This window comes from Chiloscyllium plagiosum, unplaced genomic scaffold (genome assembly GCF_037043375.1).
Source record: "Chiloscyllium plagiosum isolate Xiang-an unplaced genomic scaffold, Cpla_swu_hap1 HiC_scaffold_25, whole genome shotgun sequence".
NCBI lineage: Eukaryota > Metazoa > Chordata > Chondrichthyes > Orectolobiformes > Hemiscylliidae > Chiloscyllium > Chiloscyllium plagiosum.
Window position 1 is genome coordinate 594,712 of NW_028270163.1, and position 26,005 is coordinate 620,716.

The 26,005-nt window shown below is 43.3% G+C and overlaps 1 protein-coding gene across 2 annotated transcripts in view; it reads left to right on the forward strand.

Moving 5' to 3' along the window:
* xylt2 (xylosyltransferase II) overlaps positions 1-26,005 on the forward strand; it is a 194,538-nt gene that overhangs the window by 65,782 nt on the left and 102,751 nt on the right. For both annotated transcript variants that reach the window (XM_088000364.1, XM_043714272.2), the window contains exons 4-5: positions 9,693-9,895; positions 23,621-23,701. In XM_088000364.1, the coding sequence (XP_087856490.1) occupies positions 9,693-9,895; positions 23,621-23,701 (284 nt within the window). The remainder of the gene's footprint in view (positions 1-9,692; positions 9,896-23,620; positions 23,702-26,005) is intronic.

A 26,005-nucleotide genomic window follows, 5' to 3' on the forward strand; every position in this document is an offset into this window, starting at 1 on the left:
TGAGTGTATGTGATAGAGTGTGTGTGTGTGTGTGTATATTCTGGATTAGTGGTGCTGGAAGAGCACAGCAGTTCAGGAAGCATCCGAGGAGCAGTAAAATCAACGTTTCGGGCAAAAGTCCTTCATCAGGAATAAAGGCAGGGAGCCTGAAGTGTGGAGAGATAAGCTAGAGGAGGGGGGGAGGTGGGGAGAAAGTAGCATAGAGTACAATAGGTGAGTAGGTCAGGGAGGAGGGTGGAGTGGATAGGTGGAAAAGAAGATAGGCAGGTAGGACAAGTCATGGGGACAGTGCTGAGCTGGAAGTTTGGAACTAGGGTGAGGTGGGGGAAGGGGAAATGAGGAAACTGTTGAAGTCCACATTGATGCCCTTGGGTTGAAGTGTTCCGAGGCGGAAGATGAGGCGTTCTTCCTCCAGGCGTCTGGTGGTGAGGGAGTGGCGGTGAAGGAGGCCCAGGACCTCCATGTACTCGGCAGAGTGGGAGGGGGAGTTGAAATGTTGGGCCACAGGGCGGTGTGGTTGATTGGTGCGGGTGTCCCAGCGATGATCCCTAAAGCGCTGTGCTAGGAGGCGTCCAGTCTCCCCAATGTAGAGGAGACCGCATCGGGAGCAACGGATACAATAAATGATATTGGTGGATGTGCAGGTAAAACTTTGATGGATGTGGAAGGCTCCTTTAGGGCCTTGGATAGAGGTGAGGGAGGAGGTGTGGGCGCAGGTTTTGCAGTTCCTGCAGTGGCAGGGGAAGGTGCCAGGATGGGAGGGTGGGTTGTAGGGGGGCGTGGACCTGACCAGGTAGTCACGGAGGGAACGGTCTTTGTGGAATGCGGAAAGGGGTGGGGAGGGAAATATATCCCTGGTGGTGGGGTCTTTTTGGAGGTGGCGTAAATGTCGGCGGATGATTTGGTTTATGTGAAGGTTGGTAGGGTGGAAGGTGAGCACCAGGGGCGTTCTGTCCTTGTTACGGTTGGAGGGGTGGGGTCTGAGGGCGGAGGTGCGGGATGTGGACGAGATGCGTTGGAGGGCATCTTTAACCATGTGGAAAGGGAACTTGCGGTCTCTAAAGAAGGAGGCCATCTGTTGTGTTCGGTGTTGGAACTGGTCCTCCTGGGAGCAGATACGTCGGAGGTGGAGGAATTGGGAATACGGGATGGCATTTTTGCAAGAGGTAGGGTGGGAAGAGGTGTAATCCAGGTAGCTGTGGGAGTCGGTGGGTTTGTAAAAAATGTCAGTGTCAAATCGGTCGTCATTAATGGAGATGGAGAGGCCCAGGAAGGGGAGGGAGGTGTCAGAGATGGTCCAGGTAAATTTAAGGTCAGGGTGGAATGTGTTGGTGAAGTTGATGAATTGCTCAACCTCCTCGCGGGAGCACGAGGTGGCGCCAATGCTGTCATCAATGTAGCAGAGGAAGAGGTGGGGAGTGGTGCCGGTGTAATTATGGAAGATCGACTGTTCTACGTAGCCAACAAAGAGACAGGCATAGCTGGGGCCTATACGTGTGCCCGTGGCTACCCTTTGGTCTGGAGGAAGTGGGAGGATTCGAAGGAGAAATTGTTAAGGGTGAGGACCAGTTCGGCCAAACGAATGAGAGTGTCGGTGGAAGGGTACTGTTGGGGATGTCGGGAGAGGAGAAAATGGAGGGATTGGAGGCCCTGGTCATGTTGGATGGAAGTATAGAGGGATTGGATATCCATGGTGAAGATGCGGCATTGGGGGCTGGGAAAAGTCTTGGAGGAGGTGGAGGGCGTGGGTGGTGTCTCGAACGTATGTGGGGAGTTCCTGGACTAGTGGGGATAGTTCTGTGTCGAGGTAGGTAGAGATGAGTTCAGTGGGACAGGAGCATGCTGAGACAATGGGTCGGCCAGGGTGGTCAGGCTTGTGGATCTTGGGAAGGAGGTAGAACCGGGCAGTGCGGGGTTCCCGGACTATGAGGTTGGAAGCTGTGGGTGGGAGATCTCCTGAGGTGATGAGGTTCTGTATGGTCTGGGAGATGATGGTTTGGTGATGGGGGGTGGGGTCATGGTTAAGGGGGCGGTAGGAAGAGGTGTCCTTGAGTTGGCGTTTGGCTTCAGCGGTGTAGAGGTCAGTGCGCCAGACTACCACTGCGCCCCCCTTTATCTGCTGGCTTGATGGTGAGGTTGGGATTGGAGCAGAGGGAGTGGAGGGCTGCGCGTTGTGAGGGTAAGAGGTTGGAGTGGGGGAGGGGGATAGACAGGTTGAGGCGGTTAATGTCCTGGCGGCAGTTGGAAATGAAGAGGTTGAGGGCAGGTAATAGGCCAGCGCGGGGTGTCCAGGTGAACGCAGTGTGTTGGAGGTGGGCGAAGGGGTCCTCGGAAGGTGGGCGGGAGTCCTGATTGTGAAAGTAAGCTCGGAGGCGGAGGCAGCGGAAGAAGTGTTTGACGTCACGGGGTGTATTAAATTCATTGATGTGTGGACGGAGGGGGATGAAGGTGAGTCCTTTGCTGAGGACTGATCGTTCGTCCTCAGTGAGGGGAAGGTCTGGAGGGATGGTGAAAACTTGGCAAGACTGGGAGCTGGGATCTGGTGTGGGTGTGGAGCTGGGAGTGGGGGCGGAGCCAGTAACTGGAGTGGGTGTGATGGTGGGGGGAATGGGGGTAGAGTCATAAGCAGGGGTGGTATTCCCCTCAGGGTTCTGGGGGCCGGGAATGGTGACAGTGGGATATGTGGAGGGGGGCGTGATTCTGTGAACATGATCTTAACCGTGCTCCAAAAGCTAGTGCTTCCAAATAAACCTGTTGGACTATAACTTGATGTTGTGTGATTTTTAACCATGTTAAATATGTCAGACTTTGGACAGGTCATAGCACCTCTAGACTGGACATCCATGAAGCACTGTGGGCCATCAGGAGCAGAATTGTATTCAAACACAATCTGCACCCTCATGGCCTAGCCTACTCCCATGCTATCATTGTCATGCCAGGTGATGCACCAGGCATGCCACAAGTTAGATGTTAACCTGATGAAGCTGCGGCACAGGACTAATCACGAGCCAACTCCAGGAACATGAACTAGACACAGCTGAGTAACTTTGCAACTGTGGATCAGATCTAAGCTCTGCAGTGCTGCCATATCCAGTCATAAATAGTGGTGCACACGAGATGAGACTGCACAAGTACCTCAGTCTCCAATGAAGGGGGAGCCCAGGACATTGCAATGTCCTTTTTAAGAATGAATGTAACCATCTCCTCTTGATGTGCAATTGCAGAATCCTCCACTATTGACTAGAAGCAATAAATTTTATGGCAGCAAGAGTAGGTCAGAGGCAAGGTATTCTATAGTGAGCAACTGGTTTCCTGTCATCCTAATGCCTGTCCACGATGTGCAAGGCAGAAGTTAGAAGTGTGCTAGAATACTCTCTTCTAACCTCCAACCACATTCAAGAAGTTTGAAACCATGCAGGATGAAGCAGTATCCTATTTGATGGGCAATCCATCTATCATCTTCAACATTCACTCCCTTCACCAATGCAGTTATTACTCTTCAAAAGTAATTAATTTGCTGTAAAATGCTGAGACTTACAGTAATCATGTAAGTGCTCTATATAAATGCAGCTGTTCCTTTTCAGTTTCTTTTTCATCAACCGTGCACACAGTGTCAGTAGTCCGATTATAAGAGATCCACTGTAGTCACTCACCATGGATCCTTTGACAACACCTTCCAAACCCAATAACCTCCATCACCTAGAAGGTCAAAGACGGTAGATGTATGAGAACATAACTACATGCAGGTTCCCCTCCAAGCCAGAAACCATCCTGTCTTGGAACTATATTGCAGTGTCTTCACTGTCACTAATTAAAGATCACACAACACCAGGGCATAGTCCAACAGGTTTATTTGGAAGTACTAGCTTTCAGAGCGCTGCTCCTTAATCAGGTAACTATATACCTGATGAAGGAGCAGTGCTCTGAAAGCTAGTACTTTCAAATAAACCTGTTGGACTATAACCTGGTGTTGTATGATTTTTAATTTTGTCCACCCCAGTCCAACACTGCCACCTCCACATCTTCACTGTCAGTGTGTTAGAACCCTGAAATGTCCTCTGTAATAACATTGAGTGCCCTACACCCCGCGAACTGCAGATGCTTGAAAAGCAGCTCACCACTACCTTTCCAGGGTTGTCAGCGATGGATAATAAATGCTGGCCTAGCTAGAAAAGCATGGACAAATAGAAAAATAATGATGCTTTCGTGTCAGCTCAGATGAATTTGAAAGATTTCATGATTCTATTTTAAACAGAGCGGGCAGTTCTTCCCAGTATCTTGGCCAGTATTTGTCCCTCACTTGATATCTCAAAAAATACTCTTTATCTGGCTGTTATTGCCTTGTTGTTTGTGGGATGTTGTTGATTGCAAATGGTTACAACAGCAACTACAGTTCAAAAGTAATTAATTGACTGCAGAGTGCTTTGAGGCATCTGGTAATCGTGAAAATACTCCGTATAAATGTAGGTATTTCTTCTTCAATTTGCTTTTCATTATCATTTCACAAGTGGGGCTCTCCTAAATTTGCTACATTCTTGTTCACTATAAATTTGCTACATTCTGATATACGTCCACAAGTTTGGAACATATATTCTTACCCAGACGTCGATGCTCTACATTTGTATATGTAAATGAACCAAAGCAAACATACTCCATAGGATTCCACTTTGCAATCACTACAACATTTGTTCATTCGTGCTTTTTGGATTCCAAGCCTCCAGAAAATTTGTATCCAAGTTATCAATGTCTCTTAAATACATATGCGTCCATTTTCCAAATGAGTCTTTTACATGGTACTTCGTCCATGCCTTTAGAATATAAAACATTACAGCGCAATACAGGCCCTTCGGCCCTCGATGTTGCGTCGCCCTGTCATACCAATCTGAAGCCCATCCCACCTACACTATTCCATGTACGTCCATATGCCTGTCCAATGACGACTTAAATGCACTTAAATTTGGTGAATCTACTACCGTTGCAGGCAAAGCATTCCATACCCTTACTACTCTTTGAGTAAAGAAACTACCTCTGACATCTGTCTTATACCCATCTCCCCTCACTTTAAAATTGTGTTTCCTCGTGTTTGCCGTCCCCATACTTGGAAAAAGGCTCTCCCTATCCACCCTATCTAACCCTCTCATTATCTTGTATGTCTCTATTAAGTCACCTCTCAATCTTCTCTCTAACGAGAACAGCCTCAAGGCTCTTAGCCTCTCCTTGTAAGACATTCCTTCCATACCAGGCAACATCCTAGTAAATCTCCTCTGCACCCTTTCCAACACTTCCACATCCTCCTTATAATGCGGTGACCAGAACTGTACACAATACTCCAAGTGTGGCTGTACTAGAGCTTTGTACAGCTGCAGCATAACCTCCTGGTTCCGGAACTCAATCCCTCTAATAAAGGCCAAAACACTGTATGCCTTCTTAACAACCCTGTCAATCTGGGTGGCAACTTTCAGAGATCTGTGTACGTGGACACCGAGATCTCTCTGTTCATCTGCACTCCCAAGAATCTTACCATTAGCCTTTGCATTCCGATTACTCCGTCCAAAGTGTAGCACCTCACACTTGTTCATATTAAACTCCATTTGCTACCTCTCAGCCCAGCTCTGCATCTTATCTATGTCTTTCTGCAACTTACTACATCTTTCGTCACTATCTACAACTCCACCGACCTTAGCGTTGTCCGCAAATTTACTAACCCACCCTTCTAAGCCCTCATCCGGGTCATTTATAAAAATGGCGAACAGCAGTCACCCAACACCGACCCTTGCGGTACGCCGCAGGTAACTGGATACCAAGATGAACATGTTCCATCAACCATAACCCTCTGTTTTATTTCAGCAAACCAATTACTGATCCAAACTGCTATGTCTCCCACAATCCCATTCCTCTGCATTTTGTATAATAGCCTACTGTAGGGAACCTTATCGAACGCCTTGCTGAAGTCCATATACACCACATCAACCTGTTTACTCTTATCTACCTATTTGGTCACTTTGTCAAAAAACTCAATAAGATTCATTAGGCACGACCTACCCTTCACAAAACCGTGTTGACTGTCCCTGATCAGATTATTCTTTCTAGATTGTTATAAATCCTATCTCTTCTAACCTTTTCCAACACTTTACCAACAACTGAAGTGAGGCTCACTGGTCTGTAATTACCAGGGTTGTTTTTACTACCCTTTTTGAACAAGGGAACCACATTTGCTATCCTTCAGTCCTCAGGCACTATACCTGTAGACAATGATGATTTGAAGATCAATGCCAAAGGCTCGGCAATCTCTTCCCTTGCTTCCTAGAGGATCCTAGGATAGATCCCATCTGGCCCAGGGGACTTGTCTATTTTCACACTCTGCAGTATTTCTAATACCTCTTCCTTGTGAACCTCAATCTCTTCTAGTCTAGATGCAAGTATCTCTATCTTCCGCTCCAACATTTTCATTTTCTATAGTGAGCACTATTGAAAAATATTTATTTAGTGCTTCCCCTATGTCCTCTGACTCCACACACAACTTCCCACTATTATCCTTGATTGGCCCTAATTTAACTCTCGTCATTCTTTTATTCCTGACATACCTATGAAAAGCCTTAGGGTTAACCCTGATCCTATCTGCCAACAACTTCTCATGTCTTCTCCTGGCTCTTCTGAGCTCTCTTTTTAGGTCTTTCCTGACTGACTTGTAACCCTCAAGCACCCTAACTGAGTTTTCACATTTTGTCCTAACATAAGCCTCCTCCTTCTTGACCAGGGATTCCACTTCCTTAGAAAACCACAGCTCACGCGTTCTATATCTTCCTCCCTGCCTGTCAAGTACATACTTATCTAGGACACACAGGAGCTTTTCCTTAAATAAGCTCCACATTTTTAATGTGCTCATCCCCTGCAGTTTCCTTCCCCATTCTACGCTTCCTAAATCTTTCCTAATTGCATCGTAATTTCCCTTCCCCCAGCTGTAACTCTTGCTCGGTGGAGTACACCTATCGCTTTCCATCACTAAAGTAAACCTGACAGAATTGTGATCGCTGTCTCCAAAGTGCTCAGCTACTTCCAAATCTAACACCTGGCCAGCCTCGTTACCCAGTACTAAATCTAAAGTGGCTTTGCCCCTTGTAGGCCTGTCTACATACTGTGTCAGGAAGCCCTCCTGCACTCACTGGACAAAAACTGATCCATCTATAGTACTCGTATTATAGTGATCCCAGTCAGTATTTGGATAGTTGAAGTCTCCCACGACAACTACCCTGCCTCTTATCGAGAATCATCTTTGCTATCCTTTCCTCTACATCTCTGGGACTATTCGGAGGCCTATAGAAAACTCCCAACATGGTGACTTCTCCTTTCCTGTTTCTAACCTCAGCCCATACTACCTCAGTTAACAAGTCCCCAAACATCCTTTCTACAACTGTAATATTGTCCCTGATCAACAATGCCACACCTCCCCCTCTTTTACCATCTTGTCTGTTCTTACTGAAACATCTGAATCCCGGAACCTGCAACAGCCTTTCCTGTCCCTGCTCTATCCATGTCTCCGTAATGGCCACAACATCGAAGTCCCAGGTACCAACCCACGTTGCCAGTTCACCCACTTTATTTCGGATGCTCCTCATGTTGAAGTACACACACTTCAAACCAGGTTCTCGCTTGCCAGTGTCAGATACTTGATCTTGGAACTCCCTACTCTCATTCTCTTCTGTACCTGTCCTACAATCTTGGTTCCCATGCCCCTGTTGTATTAGTTTAAATCCTCCTTAATAGCTTTAGCGAATTTGCCACCCAGGATATTGGTACCCCTCTGGTTTAGATGAAGACCATCCTGCTTGTAAAGGTGCCACCTACCCCAGAAAGAGCTCCAATTATCCAAAAACCCGAAACCCTCCCTCCTGCACCATCCCTGTAGCCACGTGTTCAACTCCTTTCCCTATTCCTCACCTCACTAGCACGTGGCAACGGCAGCAAACCAGGGAAAACAACTGTTTGTCCTAACTCTAAGCTTCCATCCTCGCTCCCTGAATTTCTGCCTCAAGTCCCCATCTCTCTTCCGACCTATGTCATTGGTGTCAATGTGGACCATTACTTGGGGCTGCTCTACCTTTCCCCAAAGGATCCCAAAAACACGATCAGAGACATCACGGACCCTGGCACCCGTGAGTCTCTCTCATCCCCACAGAGCCTCCTATCTGTCCCCCTAACTATCGAGTCCCCAATGACTACTGCTCTGCTCCTCTTCCCCCTTCCCTTTTGAGCAGCAGGTGCCCCACTGCTTTCCCCTGGTAAGTCATCCCCCCAACAGTATCCAAAATTGAAAGGACATATTTACAATATTTACATATTACCTTTATATACCCTCTGTGTTGTTCAACAGTGGACTACTGGGGCTGTTTACTTATTCAGACAGCTTCTTAGCCCACCTTTCATTAAACCAAGTACCCACTTTGATATATGTTGATCTAAAGATTTCATTTACTAGGTTGTACTCCAACAGGTTTATTTGAAAATACTAGCTTTCGGACCGCTGCTCCTTCAGGTAGCTGTGGAGCAGGATCGTAAGACACAGAATTTATAACAAAAGATCTCAGTGTAGTGTAACTGAAACGATATATTGAACAAACTTAGATAGCTGTTAAGTCTTTCATCTTTTAGAATGGGTGGCAGGTTTTGGTTCATTGATATGTAAATCCCAGAACGTCTTTCCAATCACATTCTTGAGTTAACTTAAGTTTTGATAATAACCTATCCAATGTCTGCACCTACACGTAAAGATTTCATGGCACTCTTGAAGAGAACAGGGAAGTTTACTGCGGTACATGTCTACTTTCTTATACGTTTCTGATCTAATTATCACCGCCATTGATGGCTGTGCCTTCAGCTGCCTAGGTTTTACATTTGGAATTCTTTCTCCAAACCCCTCTCACCTCCTTTAGGATACTGAGCCACTCAACACTTGACTTAAGTTTGGATCATCTGTTCCAATGTTACTTCATAATTTTGCCCAATAATAATCATGACGAGAAAATGATGTCTGAGTGTGGTGAAAGATTTAATGAATTCAGAAGGACACGCTACAATAATTTGTCCACTACAGAGATCGAGTGGAGGAGTAAGACTGGAGGGGAGCCACCACAGATTCAATGAGTGATGTGGTCTCCTTTTATGCAAAAAATTCATGCTGGTCCTGTTTGGCACCTTGGAACATTTCACCATTTTAAAGATGTCACAGAAGGGATGGTTGTTCTCCTCCCAGCATTTATCCATCAAGCAGATTGTCTGGTTCGTTATCTTACTACTGAGTGGCACAGTGCCAGGGACCCGGGTTCAATTCCACTCTTGGGCGACTATCTGCATAGAGTTTGCACATTCTCTCTGTGTCTGCGTGGGTTTTGTCTAGGTGCTCTGGTTTCCTCCCCATTCCAGAGATGTGCAAATTATTTGGATTGGCCATGCTGAATTGCCATAGTGTCCAGGGATGTGCTGTATGGGTTAGCCATGGGGAATGCAGGGATAGGGTATGGGGGTGGGCCTGGGTGGGAGAATAGGTGTGGTCTTGATGGGCTGAATGGCCTGCTTCCACATTGTAGGGAGTCTTTGGATTCTACACTGTTAGAGGGAGCATGCTGTGTGTAAATTGGCTTTTTTTTCCAATTTTTGAAGCCTTTACATATCATTTTGCTATTCTGAACTTGCAGCGTTCCAATTACCTGCACAGAGAGACACTGAAGCTGTCACAGCAATACCCGAACATCCGGATAACCCCATGGCGAATGGTTACAATCTGGGGAGGGGCAAGTCTGCTGAAGATGTACCTGCACTGCATGAAAGATCTACTGGAAATGACAGATTGGGACTGGGACTATTTTATCAACCTAAGTGCCACTGACTACCCCACCAGGTCAGTGTCTTTGAATGATGGGAAGGTGAAATTAATGATTTCCTATTTGGTACCCTTTAGTTTGGTGCACTGTTCTTTCATTAGTGTCATTTTTCTCAGCGATTACTGAAGGTTCCTTAAGGCTAATGAGATAAAGTTAATGTTAAAAAAATTACAGAGATCAGTGTTAAGGTAGATGAGAAAAAAGAATGCTTGTAGAAAAAATACATCTTTATGATATGGTGTCAGGGCCGGTTGTTGAATTCTTTGTTACTGAAGCAAATAGTCAACACCTGAGGTTAGACCTGACAAATGTGATGAGCCGGTGGTGTTTTTCTTGCACAGGTTTCTCAGAATAGCAATTTTGGGAGGGTGAAAGAAAGTCCCTTATTCCATGAGTCATGTGGTTTTAGTGCATACTATCTGACTTTCTTTTAACAGAACAACATTTCTTCTTTTTATAACTTTCCCCTTGATCAAAACTTGCCTTGGAGGGTGTCTTCTGCTTCTTGGAGTTTTGCTGCTGAGGATGTCTGTGCAGTTAGTTTCACAAATGAACCTTTAAGCCCGTCAACTCCACACTGAGCCTCCTGAGAACATCCCATCCAGACCCACCCCTTACCCTATCCCTGTAACCCTGCATTTCCTATGGCTAATCCATGTGGTCTGCACATCCCTGAACACAATTTAGTATGACGAATCCACCTAGGCTGGAGCATCTGGTGGAAACCCACACAGATGCCGTCATCCCAGTACGGAATTGAACCTGGATCCCTGGCACTTTGAGGCAACTGAGCCACTGTACCATTCTGTTCCAAACTGATGAATAAGCTTTCCAACTGTAAGGTTTGATTGGTCCATAGCTTAGACAATAAGATATAGGAGCAGAAGCAGGCCATTCAACTCATTGACCATGGGTGATCTGATAATCTTCAATTCCTGTTTTCTGTCTTTTCCCTTTAATCCTTGGTTTCCTTACTGATTAGAAAATCTGGCAGGTCATGCAGCATTCGAGGAGCAGGAGAATCATAAGGGCATAAGCCATTCATCAGGAATGAGGCTTGTGAGCCAGGGGGGCTCAGAAATAAATGGGAGGAGGGTGGAGTTGGGGGGGGGGGGGGGGGGGGGGGGGGGGGGGGGGAGGTAGCTGGGAATGTGATAGGTATGGGGGAACTGCTCAGTTTCTCTTAAGAGTGTTATGAAGTTGAAGGTGTGTACTGTGCCTTTACGAGAGAGTGAATGCTGTTCTGCATTGAGAGCTTATAAGTACCTGTGATATGACTAGATAGCAATCTGAGTGTACTGGAAAATTGAAAATATATAGCATTTGGCTGTGAAATGGATACCTGAGTTGGTTGCTGTTTTGACAACAATTTAAATTTAACCAATCAGTTTAAACTTTGCTCCAGGATAGTAAAATCCAATCAAGTTTGAATTTATTGATTTGCCAACATCGACCCAATGAGACGATACTATGTTGGGGAGATAAAAAAGGCAGGCATACTGAAAATCAGAGAGATGAACTGCCATCAACACAGATCCAAGAAATTAGGAAACACTCTCTATCAAAGGTACCTATTCAAATGAAACATAATCACAGTAAAAAGGAAAAAAGACTCAGGGAGATCTTCAGCTAGAAGAAGACAGACATCAAAGACATCAGCTGCTGTATGGTTTTGAAATTAAGTTGATGTAATTTTAATGTGTTTTATTGGAACATTATATTGTTATAGAGTTGGAGGCAGGTAATAAGCAGTTAAGAGAAAGGTGGCTTAGAGTTGTGAATGGTTGTTGTTTATGTTCAGTTTTAGCATTAAAAATAAATTGATGTCATTTTCTTTAAATAGAATTTGGGAGTTCTCTATCACTCATTTTAACAGATTACGAGGCGAGGTGAGCTTTTCTGAGAGTTTGGTTTAATCACTGCTGTGTCGTAACAAGAGTCATAGAGTCATACAGCATGGAAGCAGGCCCTTCGGGCCAAGTTGTCCGCACTGACCAGATATCTCACTCAGATCTATTCCCATTTGCCAGCATTTGGCCTGTATCCCTCTAAATCCTTCCTATTCGTGTACCCGCCCAGATACCTTTTAAATGTTGTAATTGTACTCATCTCCACCACTTCCTCTGTCAGCTTGTTCCCCATGTGCACCACCCACTACATGAAAAAAAGTACCCCTCAGGTCCTTAAAAAATCTTTACCCCTCACCTTAATCCTCTGCCCTTGGGTTTTGAATTCCCCCACCATAGGAAAAACTCTTTTGCTATTCATGACCCTCATGATTTTATAAACCTCTCTAAGGTTACCCCTCAGCCTCCAAAGCTCAAAGGAAAAAGCCTGTATTCAGCTGCTCCCTAGAACTCAAATACTCGAATCCCAGAGTAGCATCCTTGTAAGTTAGGACTGCACCCTTTCAAGTTTCACAGCACCTTTCCTACTGCAGGACCAGAATTGTACACCATATTCTAAAAGTGGCCTCACCAATGTCCTGTACAACCGAACGTAACGCTCCAGCTCTTATGCTCAATGCTTTGGCCAATGAAGGCAAGTATACCAAATACCACCTTCATTATCCTGTCTATCTGTGGCTCTCTCTTAAAAGGAACAGTACACATCTTCAACTTCATAACACTTTCCTTGCCTTACTTCCCAAGGGAAGGTCAAGTTTTGCTCATTCTCTAATATGAACATTTACGTATTGATAAAGAAAATTTTCCAGAGCACATTTAACAAATTCTTCACCATCTAAACCTTTAAAACTACTGCAGTCCCAGTCACTGTTTGGTAAATTAAAATCTTCTACTATTACAACCTTATTATTCTTGAAGATATTTGAGATCTATCTACATATTTGCTTCTTAATTTCCCTCTGACTATTTGGCAGTTGTACATTACAATCCCATCAAGATGATTTCAAACCATATCATTTCACTAAATGACCCCTCAGAAATATCTTCTCTATTTAAGGTAGTAATGCTTGTCTTAATCAAAAATGCCGCTGGCTCTCCTCTCTTGCCTCTCTTTCTCTTCATCTAATACCACCAAAAACCTGGAACATTGTGCTGCCAGTCTTGTCCGTCCCTCAGCCAAGTTTCTGTCAAGCTATGATATCCCAGTCCCATATCCTTATCACCAAAGTTGATGGGGTTGTTAAGAAGGCATATAACGTTTTGGGTTTCATTGACAGGGGGATTGAGTTTAAGAGTCGTGAGGTTTTGCTGCAGCTCTATAAAACCCTGGTTAGACCACACTTGGAATATTGTGTCCAGTTCTGATTGTTTCACTTTAGAAAGGATGTAGATGCTTTTGAGAGGGTGCAGAGAAGATTTACCAGGATGCTAACTGGATTGGAGTGCTTGTCTTGTGAAGAGAAGTTGAGTGAGCTTGGGCTTCTACACTGGAGAGAAGAAGGAAAAGAGGTGACTTGATAGAGGTGTACAAGGTAATGAGAGGCATAGGTAGAGTAGATAGCCAGAGACTTTTCCCCAGGGCAGAAATGGCTGTCACGCGGGGTCATAATTTTAAAGTGATTAGAGGAAGCTGTAGGCGAGATGTCAGAGGTAGGTTCTTTTGCAGAGAGTGGTGGGTGTGTGGAATGCACTGCCAGCGATGGTAGTAGAATCAGAGACATTACGGACATTTAGACGACTACTGCCATCCATGTGCTTGTCCAGCAAATTGAGGGGTGTTGATCTTAGAGTAGGATAAATGCTCGGCACAACACAGTGGGCAGAAGGGCCTGTACTATGCTGCACTGTTCTATGTTCATCAGATTTACCTGCAGGCTGTCTTGCATTGAAATAAATACATAGAACATAGAAAAATACAGCGCAGTACAGGCCCTTTGGCCCTCGATGTTGCGCCGATCCAAGCCCACCTAACCTACACTAGCCCACTATCCTCCATATGCCTATCCAATGCCCGTTTAAATGCCCATAAAGAGGGAGAGTCCACCACTGCTCCTGGCAGGGCATTCCATGAACTCACGACTCGCTGAGTAAAGAATCTACCCCTAACATCTGTCCTATACCTACCACCCATTAATTTAAAGCTATGCCCCCTCGTAATAGCTGACTCCATACGTGGAAAAAGGTTCTCATGGTCAACCCTATCTAAACCCCTAATCATCTTGTCACCTCTATCAAGTCACCCCTAAACCTTCTTTTCTCCAATGAAAACAACCCCAAGTGCCTCAGCCTTTCCTCATACGATCTTCCTACCATACCAGGCAACATCCTGGTAAACCTCCTTTGCACCCGTTCCAGTGCCTCCACATCCTTCCTATTGTTTGGCGACCAAAACTGCACACAATACTCCAGATGCGGCCGCACCAGAGTCTTATACAACTGCAACATGACCTCAGGGCTCCGGAACTCAATTCCTCTACCAATAAAAGCCAGTACGCCATATGCCTTCTTCACCGCACTATTTACCTGGGTGGCAACTTTCAGAGATCTGTGTACATGGACACCAAGATCCCTTTGCTCATCCACACTACCAAGTATCCGACCATTAGCCCAGTACCCCATCTTTTTGTTACTCTTACCAAAGTGAATCACCTCACACTTACCTACATTGAACTCCATTTGCCACCTTTCTGCCCAGCTCTGCAACTTATCTATATCCCGCTGTAACCTGACACATCCTTCCTCACTGTCAACAACTCCACCGACTTTCGTATCATCCGCAAACTTGCTCACCCAACCTTCTCGCCCCTCCTCCAGGTCATTTATAAAAATGACAAACAGCAATGGTCCCAAAACCGATCCTTGCGGAACACCAAGAACACCAAGGTCCAAGATGAACCTTTGCCATCAACTACTACCCTCTGTCTTCTTCCAGCCAGCCAATTCCTAATCCAAACCTCTAACTCACCCTCAATGCCATACCTCCGTATTTTTTCAGTAGCCTACCATGGGGAACCTTATCAAACGCCTTACTAAAATCCATATATACCACATCTACCACTTTACCCTCGTCTACCTCCTTAGTCACCTTCTCAAAGAATTCAATAAGGTTTGTGAGGCACGACCTGCCCTTCACAAAACCATGCTGACTATCCTTGATCACATTATTCCTATCCAGATGTTCATAAATCCTATCCCTTACAATTCTCTCTAAGACTTTGCCCACAACAGAAGTGAGACTCACCGGCCTATAGTTACTAGGGTTATCCCTACTCCCCTTCTTGAACAAGGGAACCACATTTGCTATCCTGCAATCTTCTGGCACTACTCCTGTAGACAACGAGGAAATAAAAATCAAGGCCAATGGCTCTGCAATCTCTTCCCTTCCTCCCTTGCAGTTTAATTCTTCAGAGTTACTTCATTCTGTGACTTGCCTTTGTCTGTCTTTTCTAATTAAATTGCTCTTTTCTGATTCAAACCTATCCTCATCATTCTATTTTCACTGTTACTTAGGAAGGGGGCTTCACCCTTCTCTAAAAGTTTAAAGGGTCTTGAAATAGAACTAGCAAATCTCCCCACCAGAATATTGGTCACTTTCCAGATTAGCTGAAGTCTATCCTTTTTGAACAGGTGTCTTCTGTCCCAGAAAAGATCCCAATAATCCAAGAAACCGAATCCCTGCATATTGCATCACCTCTTCGGCCATTGATTTACCTGCGCTTTTTTATTCCTTCCCTCTTTAGAGTTTGGCACCGGAAGTAAACGAGAGATTATTACTTTTGTGTACTGTTTTTTAACCTTCTACCTAACCTCTTATATTCACTCTGCAAAACCTTAACCCTATCCCTGAATATGTAATTCCTGCAAAACAACAACTTCGGGCTTCCCCGTCTCCCCTTTGACAATATGCTTCAATGTTTTGAGATGTTCTTAACCTTTAATCCTGTCTGTGCCTCTGACAGAAGAGTTCCCTATAACAATTACTCTTTTAAATCTTGACAAATCCCTTTTAACATAAGATTCATTCTTTACATCAATCTTTATTTTTATAAGACAAATCCCTCATCTCTGGAGGAGAAAGTGAGGTCTGCAGATGCTGGAGATCAGAGCTGGAAATGTGTTGCTGGAAAAGCGCAGCAGGTCAGGCAGCATCCAGGGAACAGGAGAATTGACGTTTCGGGCTTATGCCCGAAACGTCGATTCTCCTGTTCCCTGGATGCTGCCTGACCTGCGCTTTTCCAGCAACACATTTCCAGCCCTCATCTCTGGAGTCAATTTACTGAACCCCCTCTGAACTACCTCTAATCAAACGACATTCCTCCCCAAGTAAGGGCACCAGAATTATACGTAATACTCCAGCCGTAGTGTCATGAGTGTTTTGTGCAGTTGCAACAACACTTTCCTCCTTTTGTGCTCTATTCCTTTATTTGGTATTAAATGCTAAAATTTCATTTACCATCCTTGTTACCTCCAGTATGTGCATGTTAGTTTTCTGTAATTCATGTATGAGGACTTCTAAATCACTCTGAAGTTTATCTCAATTTCGATAATTAACTTATCTATTCCTCCAAACAGAATGGATAATCTCATTCTTATCCATGTTAAACTTATTTCACCAAATTTTGGCATTCACCTAACCATATCCATTTATAGATTTTTTATTTCTTTATTGCAACCGACATTCCCACCTATTTTAGTGTCTTCCATAAATTTGGCTATAGTACATCTATCCCTGCATCCAAGTCATTAATATATGTTATAAATAGTCTGTGGACCAAACCCGATATCTTGCCAATCAGAAAAAGACCCAGTTATCCCGAATCTCTGATTTCTGTTGATTTGCCAATATTCTATCCAAGCTAATAAATTACTCTGATCCCCATTACCTTTTGTTAACCATTTTTTTGCAGGAACTTATTAAATGCTTAGTGGAAGTGCAGACATACTATATCTACATGCTCCCCATCATCTACCTTGCTTGCTACACAGAAAATTTGTTAAACATTATTTACCCTCCATAAAACCAATGCTGGCTCTGATGGATTGAGTTTTGACTTTTAAAATGGGTTCTAACAATTTCCCACCATGCATGCTAAATTTCTAGTTTCCTAATTTCTATGCCTCCCTTTTTAGAATAAGGGGTAATATAAAAATGTAATACAATAATTATATTAGCATTTTTCCAATCAGCTGGAACCATTCTCACATCAAGGGAATTTTGGAATATTGTAACTAGTGGATTCAATATCTTTACTGCCTGTTCTTTTAAGACCCATCAGGCCCTGGGGACTTGTCTGCCTTCAATCCCAGTAGTTTTACCCTAATGATTGTCTTAAACTTCTCCCTTTTCTATAATCTCTCCATTACCTGTTACTATTGAGTAAATAGTAGAGTCATGGAGTACAGAAACAGACCTTTCAATCCAACCAATCTATGCCAACCATAATCCCAAACCAAGTTAGTCCCGTCTGCCTATGCTTGGACTATATCTCTCCAAACATTTCTTATTCATTTATTTATCTAAATATCTTTAACAATGTTACAACTGTACCTACATCCACCATTTCCTCTAGAAGTTCACACACAAACCACTCTGTGTGCAAATAAAATGGCCTATCATGTCTTTTTACACCTTTCCCCTCTCACCTTAAAAATATGCCCCCAAATCTTGAAATTCCCCACCCTAGGGAAAAGACACATACCATTCAACTTACCTGTACGTCTCATGATTTTATAAACCTTCACATGGTCACTTCTCAACCTCCTGTTCTCCAGTGGAAAAAGTCCCTACCTATCCAGTCTCCCCTTTTAACTCAAACCCTCCATTCCTGGTAACATCCTGGTGAATCTCTTCTGAAGCCTCTCCAACTTAATAATATTAATGTAGCACAATCTGCTGTGAAAACTGAAGCAAAATGTTGATCTAGTGAAAGTCCCTCATATCTTGGATCAATCTAGTGAGCATTTTCTAGGCGGTCTTCACTGCCATTTTGTCTTTGCTCAAATAAGGGGACCAAACCTGCTCTCCGTATTATAGTTGTGGTCTAACTAATACCTGGTTTAGTTTTAGCAAAACGAACCATTTTATACTCCATTCACTTTGAGGTAAAGGCCAATAGACCATGCCTTCCCTCTTACCCGATGAATGTCGATGCTTATTTTTAATGATTCTGCCTTCCTACCTGCTTTCCACCGATTCCACTGATACTTGTTCCACTTTATCTATCTTATTTGTTGACTCCTCAAAGAGTTGTAGTAAATATGTCTGATTTCCCTTTCATGAAGCCATGTTGTCTCTACTTCACTGTGTTATGTTTTTCTAAATGTTTTGCTCTTACATACATAGACTATAACATTTTCTTAGTGGCAGCTGTTAAGTTAATTGGCCTATCATCTATATTTTGATTCCCTTTTTGAACAAGGGAGCTTGTCAAGACCATTTTTTTTTCCCTTGTACTTCTGATTACTTACTAAATTGGGAAAAAAACTGGTTGAATAACAAGTTGCTTGACACTCATTGTAATTGCTAAGTTTTTTGTCAATCCAGGTTTAGAGGACTGGTAAATTGGGGAATTTGGAGTACTTCTAAACATTTTAAACTTTTGTTATGGCTCTGGGAATGGTGGGAATTGATTTCCTGTATGCTAACCCAGTGAGATGTAACAAAATGTGGGGTGTGGGGGGTGTTTGTCCACGTTTGATTTCAGGCACAGGGATTGAGGATTTGGGATGTGGTGTTTGTAATTAGCGCAAGTGAAAGAAAACTACAGGTTCTGTGCTGCATTTAAGACATGACACTGGAAATGGTAAAGGATTTGCATCATGTGGCAACTTTATCCCTGGCAGTTAAAACTCAGGCCGATTGACTTTGCAAAGAAAGTGAAGGTAGCATTGCCTGGCAGAGCTAAGGAAGACGGAAGCAATCGAGGTACCAGCATAGCTGCTTAGAGGAAGTACAGGAGCAATCAAGTATCTGGGTAGTGAAGTTAGGTGATATTCAGTTCTGGTCAGAGCAACTTGAGCATGAGGAGAAAATGAAGAAACTCAAATGGTATAAGAAGACAAGGAAAAAGCAGAAGAAAAATGAGGAAATAGGATTGACAAGAATGGAAATGAGAAAATTAAAATTAAAACTGCAAGAAAGAGATGAAGCAAAGAGAATATAAATATTAGCTTGAAAAGATGCACTTGAAATAGGAGCTGATGCAGATTGCAGTGGAGAGAATTTGAGTCATAATTTAAAGTCCAGTAAGAAAATGTTTAAGTTTGCACAAGCTGTACCAAATTTGAGGAAATGGATGTGGAGGCATTCCTCATGTCATTTGAAAAATAGCCAGAAATTAATTGGGAAAAGACGACTGGACAATATCCGTGCAGAGTAAGTTCACAAAAAAGCGCAGGAAATTTATACTTCACTGTCAGAGAGCTTTGTTGGGATTGTGGCACAGTAAAGAAAACTACATTGGCTGCATAGGTGTTTGAGCCTGAGGCTTAGAGGCCAAGATTCTAGTATTTAAGGAAGAAGCCTGGGCAAATCCGTATTGAATTTGTAAGCTTAAGCAAAGTAATTTTGACAGGTTGAAATGAGCATTAGAAGCTGAAAACAGTCATGAAGCTCTTGATTATTCTCCTTGAAGAATTTAAAAACTCACTGCCTTTCACAATAAGAATCCATGTTGAGGAGCAAAGCATTGCAAAACTGTGAGATGAGCAATAATAATGGCTGACGATAATGAGCTGAATCATTAAAAAGGAAAGTTTTTTTTCCCATTACCCCAATAAGTTTGAAATGAATAGAAAGTGGAAGAGTGAAAGAAAGGCAAGTAGCCAAGGTAAGACATGGTGTTACAACATGGCGGTGAGCCCTCCTGCTAATTAAACCAAACGCACGGAAAAGATCACCTCACCTTGTATCTGTTAAAGTATGAATGACAGAGAACTACCTAAATTCCACTGTTTAAAGAAAAAAATTGCAATTTTATTTCTTAACTCCAATGCAACAATTATTTACAATTCTAAGCCTCCTTTGTCTTAGTGATTTATCTACGTCCCATTCTATAACAATATACTGATCCAATAAAACCTCTATTAAATTTACAGCAAATCAGTTTTCAAAACCAGATGGCTTTGAGTGTCAATTCTCCTCTGTTTGCAAATGTCCCTGGGTTGTCTTTGGTCTTCTGCTGCACAGATATTTCATATGCAAAAGATGCCTTTTAGAGAGTGTTTTGAATAGCAGTCTGTTGATTGCAGAAGGTGCTCTTTCTCTGGCTAAATGTCCAAAATGCCTGCTTTTTATACCCCAAAACATCAGATCGTCTCATTGGTTCGATATTGTCAAAACAGTAAAATTTGAACTCGATTGAGTTTTAGTGTCTTGGGGCTTAATTTATACTGGTTAAATTTGAGCTGCTGTGAAAACAAGGAGATATCTAGGTTATCACAATATGTTACATGTTTCGATTTTCCAGCACCCTCTGTGACTGCTATCAGTCACATGACAGGTGAAGCATTCACTCTCTTAAAGGTTCAGTACCACGCCTTCAACTTCGTAACAATGGATAGTATCGATGTCTCCTCCTCAGGTCTGAAGGCCTGAGGGTAGAGGTAGGAATTGAAAGCCGATGTGTTTCCATTGTAGCAAGTGGGGCTCATTCATTCAAAATGCTGGCAGTTGCTAGGGAAGCCATTGGATTTATTTGAGATTGTGGAGTCCAAAACTAAACTAAACCCATCACATTTAATTATAACTAAAGGAGTTAAAAATTCTGTGTATAGAAGTAGTGCATAGGGTAGGTCAGAGATATGAAAGGTTGTTATCTGAAGGAACTAATCCTTTCTCTTCAAATGAACCATCCAAGCCTATAATTATTCTCAGGGATAAAAGTAAATTACTGCGGATGCTGGAATCTGAAACCAAAAGAGAAAATGCTGGAAAATCTCAGCAGGTCTGGCAGCATCTGGAAGGAGAGCAAAGAGCTGATGTTTCGAGTCTAACTGACCCTTTGTCAAAGCTTTGACAAAGGGTCAGTTAGACTCGAAACATCAGCTCTTTTCTCTCCTTACAGATGCTGCCAGACCTGCTGAGATTATTCTCAGGGATACTCGTGCTCCTCAAGCTTTCTTGCTGGGAGTTCAATGAAAACTGAAATGTTGGCAAATGGGATGGGTGGATAGCATAGTCAAAGTCAAAGTCTTATCGGAGTGTGACTTGTTGTCTGGACTAGTGGTGGTTGAGGTAGTGAAGAAATTACCCATGTATGGAGTTGATTTACCTCTGAAGGGTGATTTAGCGAGAGTGAGAGTTATAGCTTTGTCTTTAATCTCAGAAAACCCAGATGAGACGAAAGCGATGTTTTCTATTCGTTAGCCAATCTTCTATCCATGCCAGTATACTATCTTCAATACCATGGGCTCTTATTAAGTAGCCGAATGTATTGTAGCTTATCAAACATCTTCTGAAAATTCAAATGTATTACATCCACTGCTTCCCTTTTATCTTGCTTCTTACCACCTCAGAGAATTCTATAGATTTGTCAGATATAATTTCCACTTCGTATAGGTATGCTGATTCTGCTTTGATATTTCTGCTCTGCTATAACATCCTTTATAATAGACGATAATATTTTTCCAATGATAGTTTTAAGTTCTGGCCAATTGTTACTACTTCTGCTCTATTTACTGAGGGATTAGTATGAGATTATTGTTATAGAATGATAAATGCATAGAAGTTAGGAGCAGAAGTTGGTCAGATAGTCCTCGAAGCCTCCTCCTGACTGATTTGATTGTATCCTCAAGTCTGTATTTTTGCCTGTCCTGACACTGTTTCACCCCTTTGCTTGACAAGAATCTGTATACCCGTGAGTTAAAAATATTTAAGGGCTCTGCTAACATTGGCTTTCCAGGAAGAGAGTTCTAAAGACTATCAAAACTCAAAAAGAATAAGCCTCATGTCTGTTTTAGTTAAGTGATCACTGAATTTCAAACATTGCTCTAGATTCTCCTGCAAGAGTAAGCATCCTCTCTACAGCTAGCCTGTGAAGGCCCCTCAGGATCTTCTAGGTTTCAAACAAGTCACCTCTTACTCCTCTAAACTACAAGCCTATCCTGTTCAATCTTTCCTCATAAGACAGCCCTCACCATTCCAAGGATTGGTCGAGTGGGTTCATAGAACCTTAGAATCCCAGTCACAGTGTGGAAGTGGGCCATTTGGCTCATCGAGTCCACATCAACCCTCCAAAGAGCATTCCACCGAAACCACTCTTCCCTATCCCGTAGCCCTCCATTTTCCATGGCTAATCCACCTAGCCAGTATATCCCTGAACATGATGAACAATTTAGCATGGCCAGTCCACCCAACCTACACATCTTTGGACTGTGGGAGAAAACCAGGGCGCCTAGAGGAAACCCACACAGACAAGAGGAGAATGTGCAAACTCCACCCAAACAGTCGACTGAGGGTGAAATTGAACCAGGACCCCTAGCTCTATGAGGCAGCAATGCCTAACCACTGTTGCCCAGCGCTCCCGGGGTTCAGTTCTTCTAAAATCCTCTTCTCAGTAATTTACATTGTCCTGTATTTGGTTTCTTCAGTATAGTTAGAAAAGTTACTGGATTTTGTGAAGTCCTAGGGAAATAATCAGGCCAATTTAAAATAGGTTCTGTCCAAATGTGTTAATTCATTGTTACGTTAATGATTCAGTTAAGATGGTTGGTGTTGGACGTAGAAAAAAAATCTTTGAGGAGAAAGTGAGGACTGCAGATGCTGGAGATCAGAGCTGAAAATGTGTTGCTGGGAAAGCGCAGCAGGTCAGGCAGCATCCAGGGAACAGGAGAATCGACGTTTCGGGCATAAGTCCTTCTTCAGGAACTTCCTGAAGAAGGGCTTATGCCCGAAACGTCGATTCTCCTGTTCCCTGGATGCTGCCTGACCTGCTGCGCTTTTCCAGCAACACATTTTCAGTAGAAAAAAAATCATATACCTGAAAAGTGTACTTCAAAGATTGGTGCTGAATTCAATTATTGGGACAGAATGGAGGGAGGTTTACTTTGATATCTAACTGTGATGGGGTTAGTGTATTTCTCCATATTTGACCCTGTGCTGTATCTGTCCTAGGAGTGTTTGATGGGGACTGTCTAGAGGTAACTTTACTCTGTACTTAACTTCATGGTGTACTTGCCCTAGGAGTGTTTGATGGGGACTGTCTAGAGGTAACTTTACTCTGTACTTAACTTCATGGTGTACTTGCCCTGGGAGTGTTCGATGGGGACTGTTTAGAGGGTGCTTTAATCTGTATCCCGCCCAACTGGGAGAGATTGATGGTAACCAAGTTGTAAAAAGATCATTCCCTAAACTTTCAAAGCAAAATACTGATGAAGCTGGAAATTTGAAAAAGGTCACTATCCTTTTGTGGGCAATGGTTCAGCCTTTTGTGGCACAGTGCCAGAGACCCGGGTTCAATTTCCGACTCAGGCGACTGTCTGTGTGGAGTTTGCACATTCTCCCCGTGTCTGTGTGGGTTTCCTCCGTGTGCTCCGGTTTCCTCCCACAGTCCAAAAATGTGCAGATTAGGTGAATTGGCCATGCTAAATTGCCCGTAGTGTTAGGTGCAGGGGTAAATGTAGGGGAATGGGTCTGGGTGGGTGCGCTTCAGCGGGTCGGTGTGGACTTGTTGGGCCGAAGGGCCTGTTTCCACACTGTAAGTAATCTAAGTAATCCAGCAGATTAAATAGTAACTAGATCCTGCATTTTAACTAGTATTAATAGTGGAGTTTAGATGTAAAAGATTATAACTCTTTTCTTATATTGCTAACTGTTTTAACTCTTCTATTTCACAGGACAAATGATGAGCTGGTGGGATTCCTGTCCAGGTATAGAGAGAAAAATTTTCTGAAATCGCATGGCCGGGATAATGCCAGGTACGAGCCAAAACTGGCTGAACCGCTGCAGGTTATGGCAAATCTTGTTATAACCTGGGGCTGTGTTGAGTGAACTGGTTTCAATCAATCAGGCGAAAGTGGGTACTGCAAATGCTGGTATTAGAGATTAGATCAAGATTAGAGTAGTGCTGGAAAAGCACAGCATCCAAGAAGCAGGAAAATCGATGTTTCGGGAAAAAGCCCTTATCAGGACTGAGGCTGGGTACCTCGGGGGTAGGGAGATAAGTGGGAGAGGTGTGGGGCTGGAGGGAAGGAAGCTGAGAGTGCAATAGGTGGATGGACGTGGGGTAAAGGTGATAGGTCATAGTGGAGGGTGGAACCAGGAATGCAATTGGAGCATTTCAGCTGGGCCAGCAATATAGGTCTTGTACTGTCAAGGTTAAACCAAATGAAAGTCTAAGGCCCTGAGTGCGAACTGTGATTGCTGTTGTGCTTAGGAAGACTAAACTGGATAGACTGTGTACATGAAGTCCAAGTTGTTGCCACGCATAGAAGTTATCAGTAGATCTCAAAACCAATTCGTTGCGGAGCAATATTATCTGAACAAGTTTAATGCTGAAACAAAAACAGAAATTATGGGAGAAACCCAGAAAATCTGGCAGTCTCTGTGGAGAGAAAGCAGAGTTAACATTTCGCGACCAGTGACCCATCTGCAGAATCCTTTACTGAACCGTCCTGCTGGTTAAATTGGAAGGCAAACTAAAATTAAAGTTACACTGAACTTTGAGTGCTGCTTTTAGCTCTGGTTACTGCACTATAGTCCACGAAGTGACACAGGGAGGGTCTTGAGACTAACTTATAGTGTGAGACACTTTATAGTGGAGTATAAGTTAGTCAACTGGAAAGGGGATGACCTCAGGAAGGCATTGCAATATAGTAAAGGTGAGAAGCTGAAATAAATAATGATCAAATTTTAGCCTGATGTCAGAGAGATCAGCAATTCCAGTGGGTTATGGATTGGACATTGAGAGCATTTCAAGGCCTACTGGATCTAGTAATGGGTGAACAAAAGTGGATTTTCCTCACCTATGTTTAACTTGTGACTGCATGTAAGGCCAAAGTGTTAGTGAAATTTAGCAACTTTAAGATCTGTTCTGCATAATATGAAATGGAAAAATTAGTTAATATTGCATATCAGAAAATGTGTGTGTTTATGAAAGCACAAACTAGGATAATGTAGTCTGGAATTTCTTGATTTGGGATTTCCTGATCTGCATACCAGTTAATTTTACTCACTTAGCCACTGGGTTACAATGGTGGGCACACTATTACTGGTTTCTACATACCTAGGTTAGCAAGAGGGTGAATCAGTGAGGATACCAATTTAATTTGCGGACACATTGTAAGATATGAGCATTGTGAAGAAATTTTGGGCCACTAAATAATCTGCAGCACCTGTCTTGAATGGTGAACTTGGGGAAGCTTGCTGGTATTTGTACAAAGCAGCATGTGAAATTAAACTCACTATATCTAGCATGTCTGATTTCTTGTAAAGATCCAACTGGTTTAGTAAGTTCTTTCGGAGAGGAAGACTCTTGTGTTTCTCCAGTCCCACTCTATGGTCCACATCTTCCAGTCTCTGATTAATCAAAGACTGGATCTATCTCCAGTGATATACATTGGGAAAACTAGGAAATACACTGATAATGTGGGTTTTGCCTAGGAAATGTACCCTTCGAATGGAGAATTCCCCGGCTTGTAAGGACGTTCCACAAATGTCTTCAACTCAGACTGAAGTAACTCCATAGAGGCCAGTATACCGTTACCAAAACATACTTTATTTATACGTAAAGAGTCCTTGACACTGACCCAGCTTCCTCAGAGCCAACTCTGAGTGAACAGAGCTCTGACATTCCTGTTTATTTTTTTTTAAATTTCCACCACCAGGAAGATAGGAAAACACCCGGGTGGCCAGTGACAAACACTGCCCTTCACATCAAAGGGCAGTGCTGTGTGATCAAAACAGTGAAGGGGACATTCCTGTTTATATCTGTCAGCCAGAGCTCCCTGATTGGACCAGATTAACAGCCCCCATCAGAGAACTCACATTCTTTGAGGTCCACTTGGCTGACCTTGTTATAATTACTACACTGACCACTCCTAAACCACTTCTTACTCCAACCCCATCTTCTGACTCCTCATGATATGATCAAAATATCCTACCCACCCTGCCAACATATTAGCTAGCATTTTCCCCATCTGCCATCTGTTTTCCTCACTGTCTCACACATTTATTAGCACATGTAGGAATGTGGGGGCATGAGTATACCATTCAGCTGCTTA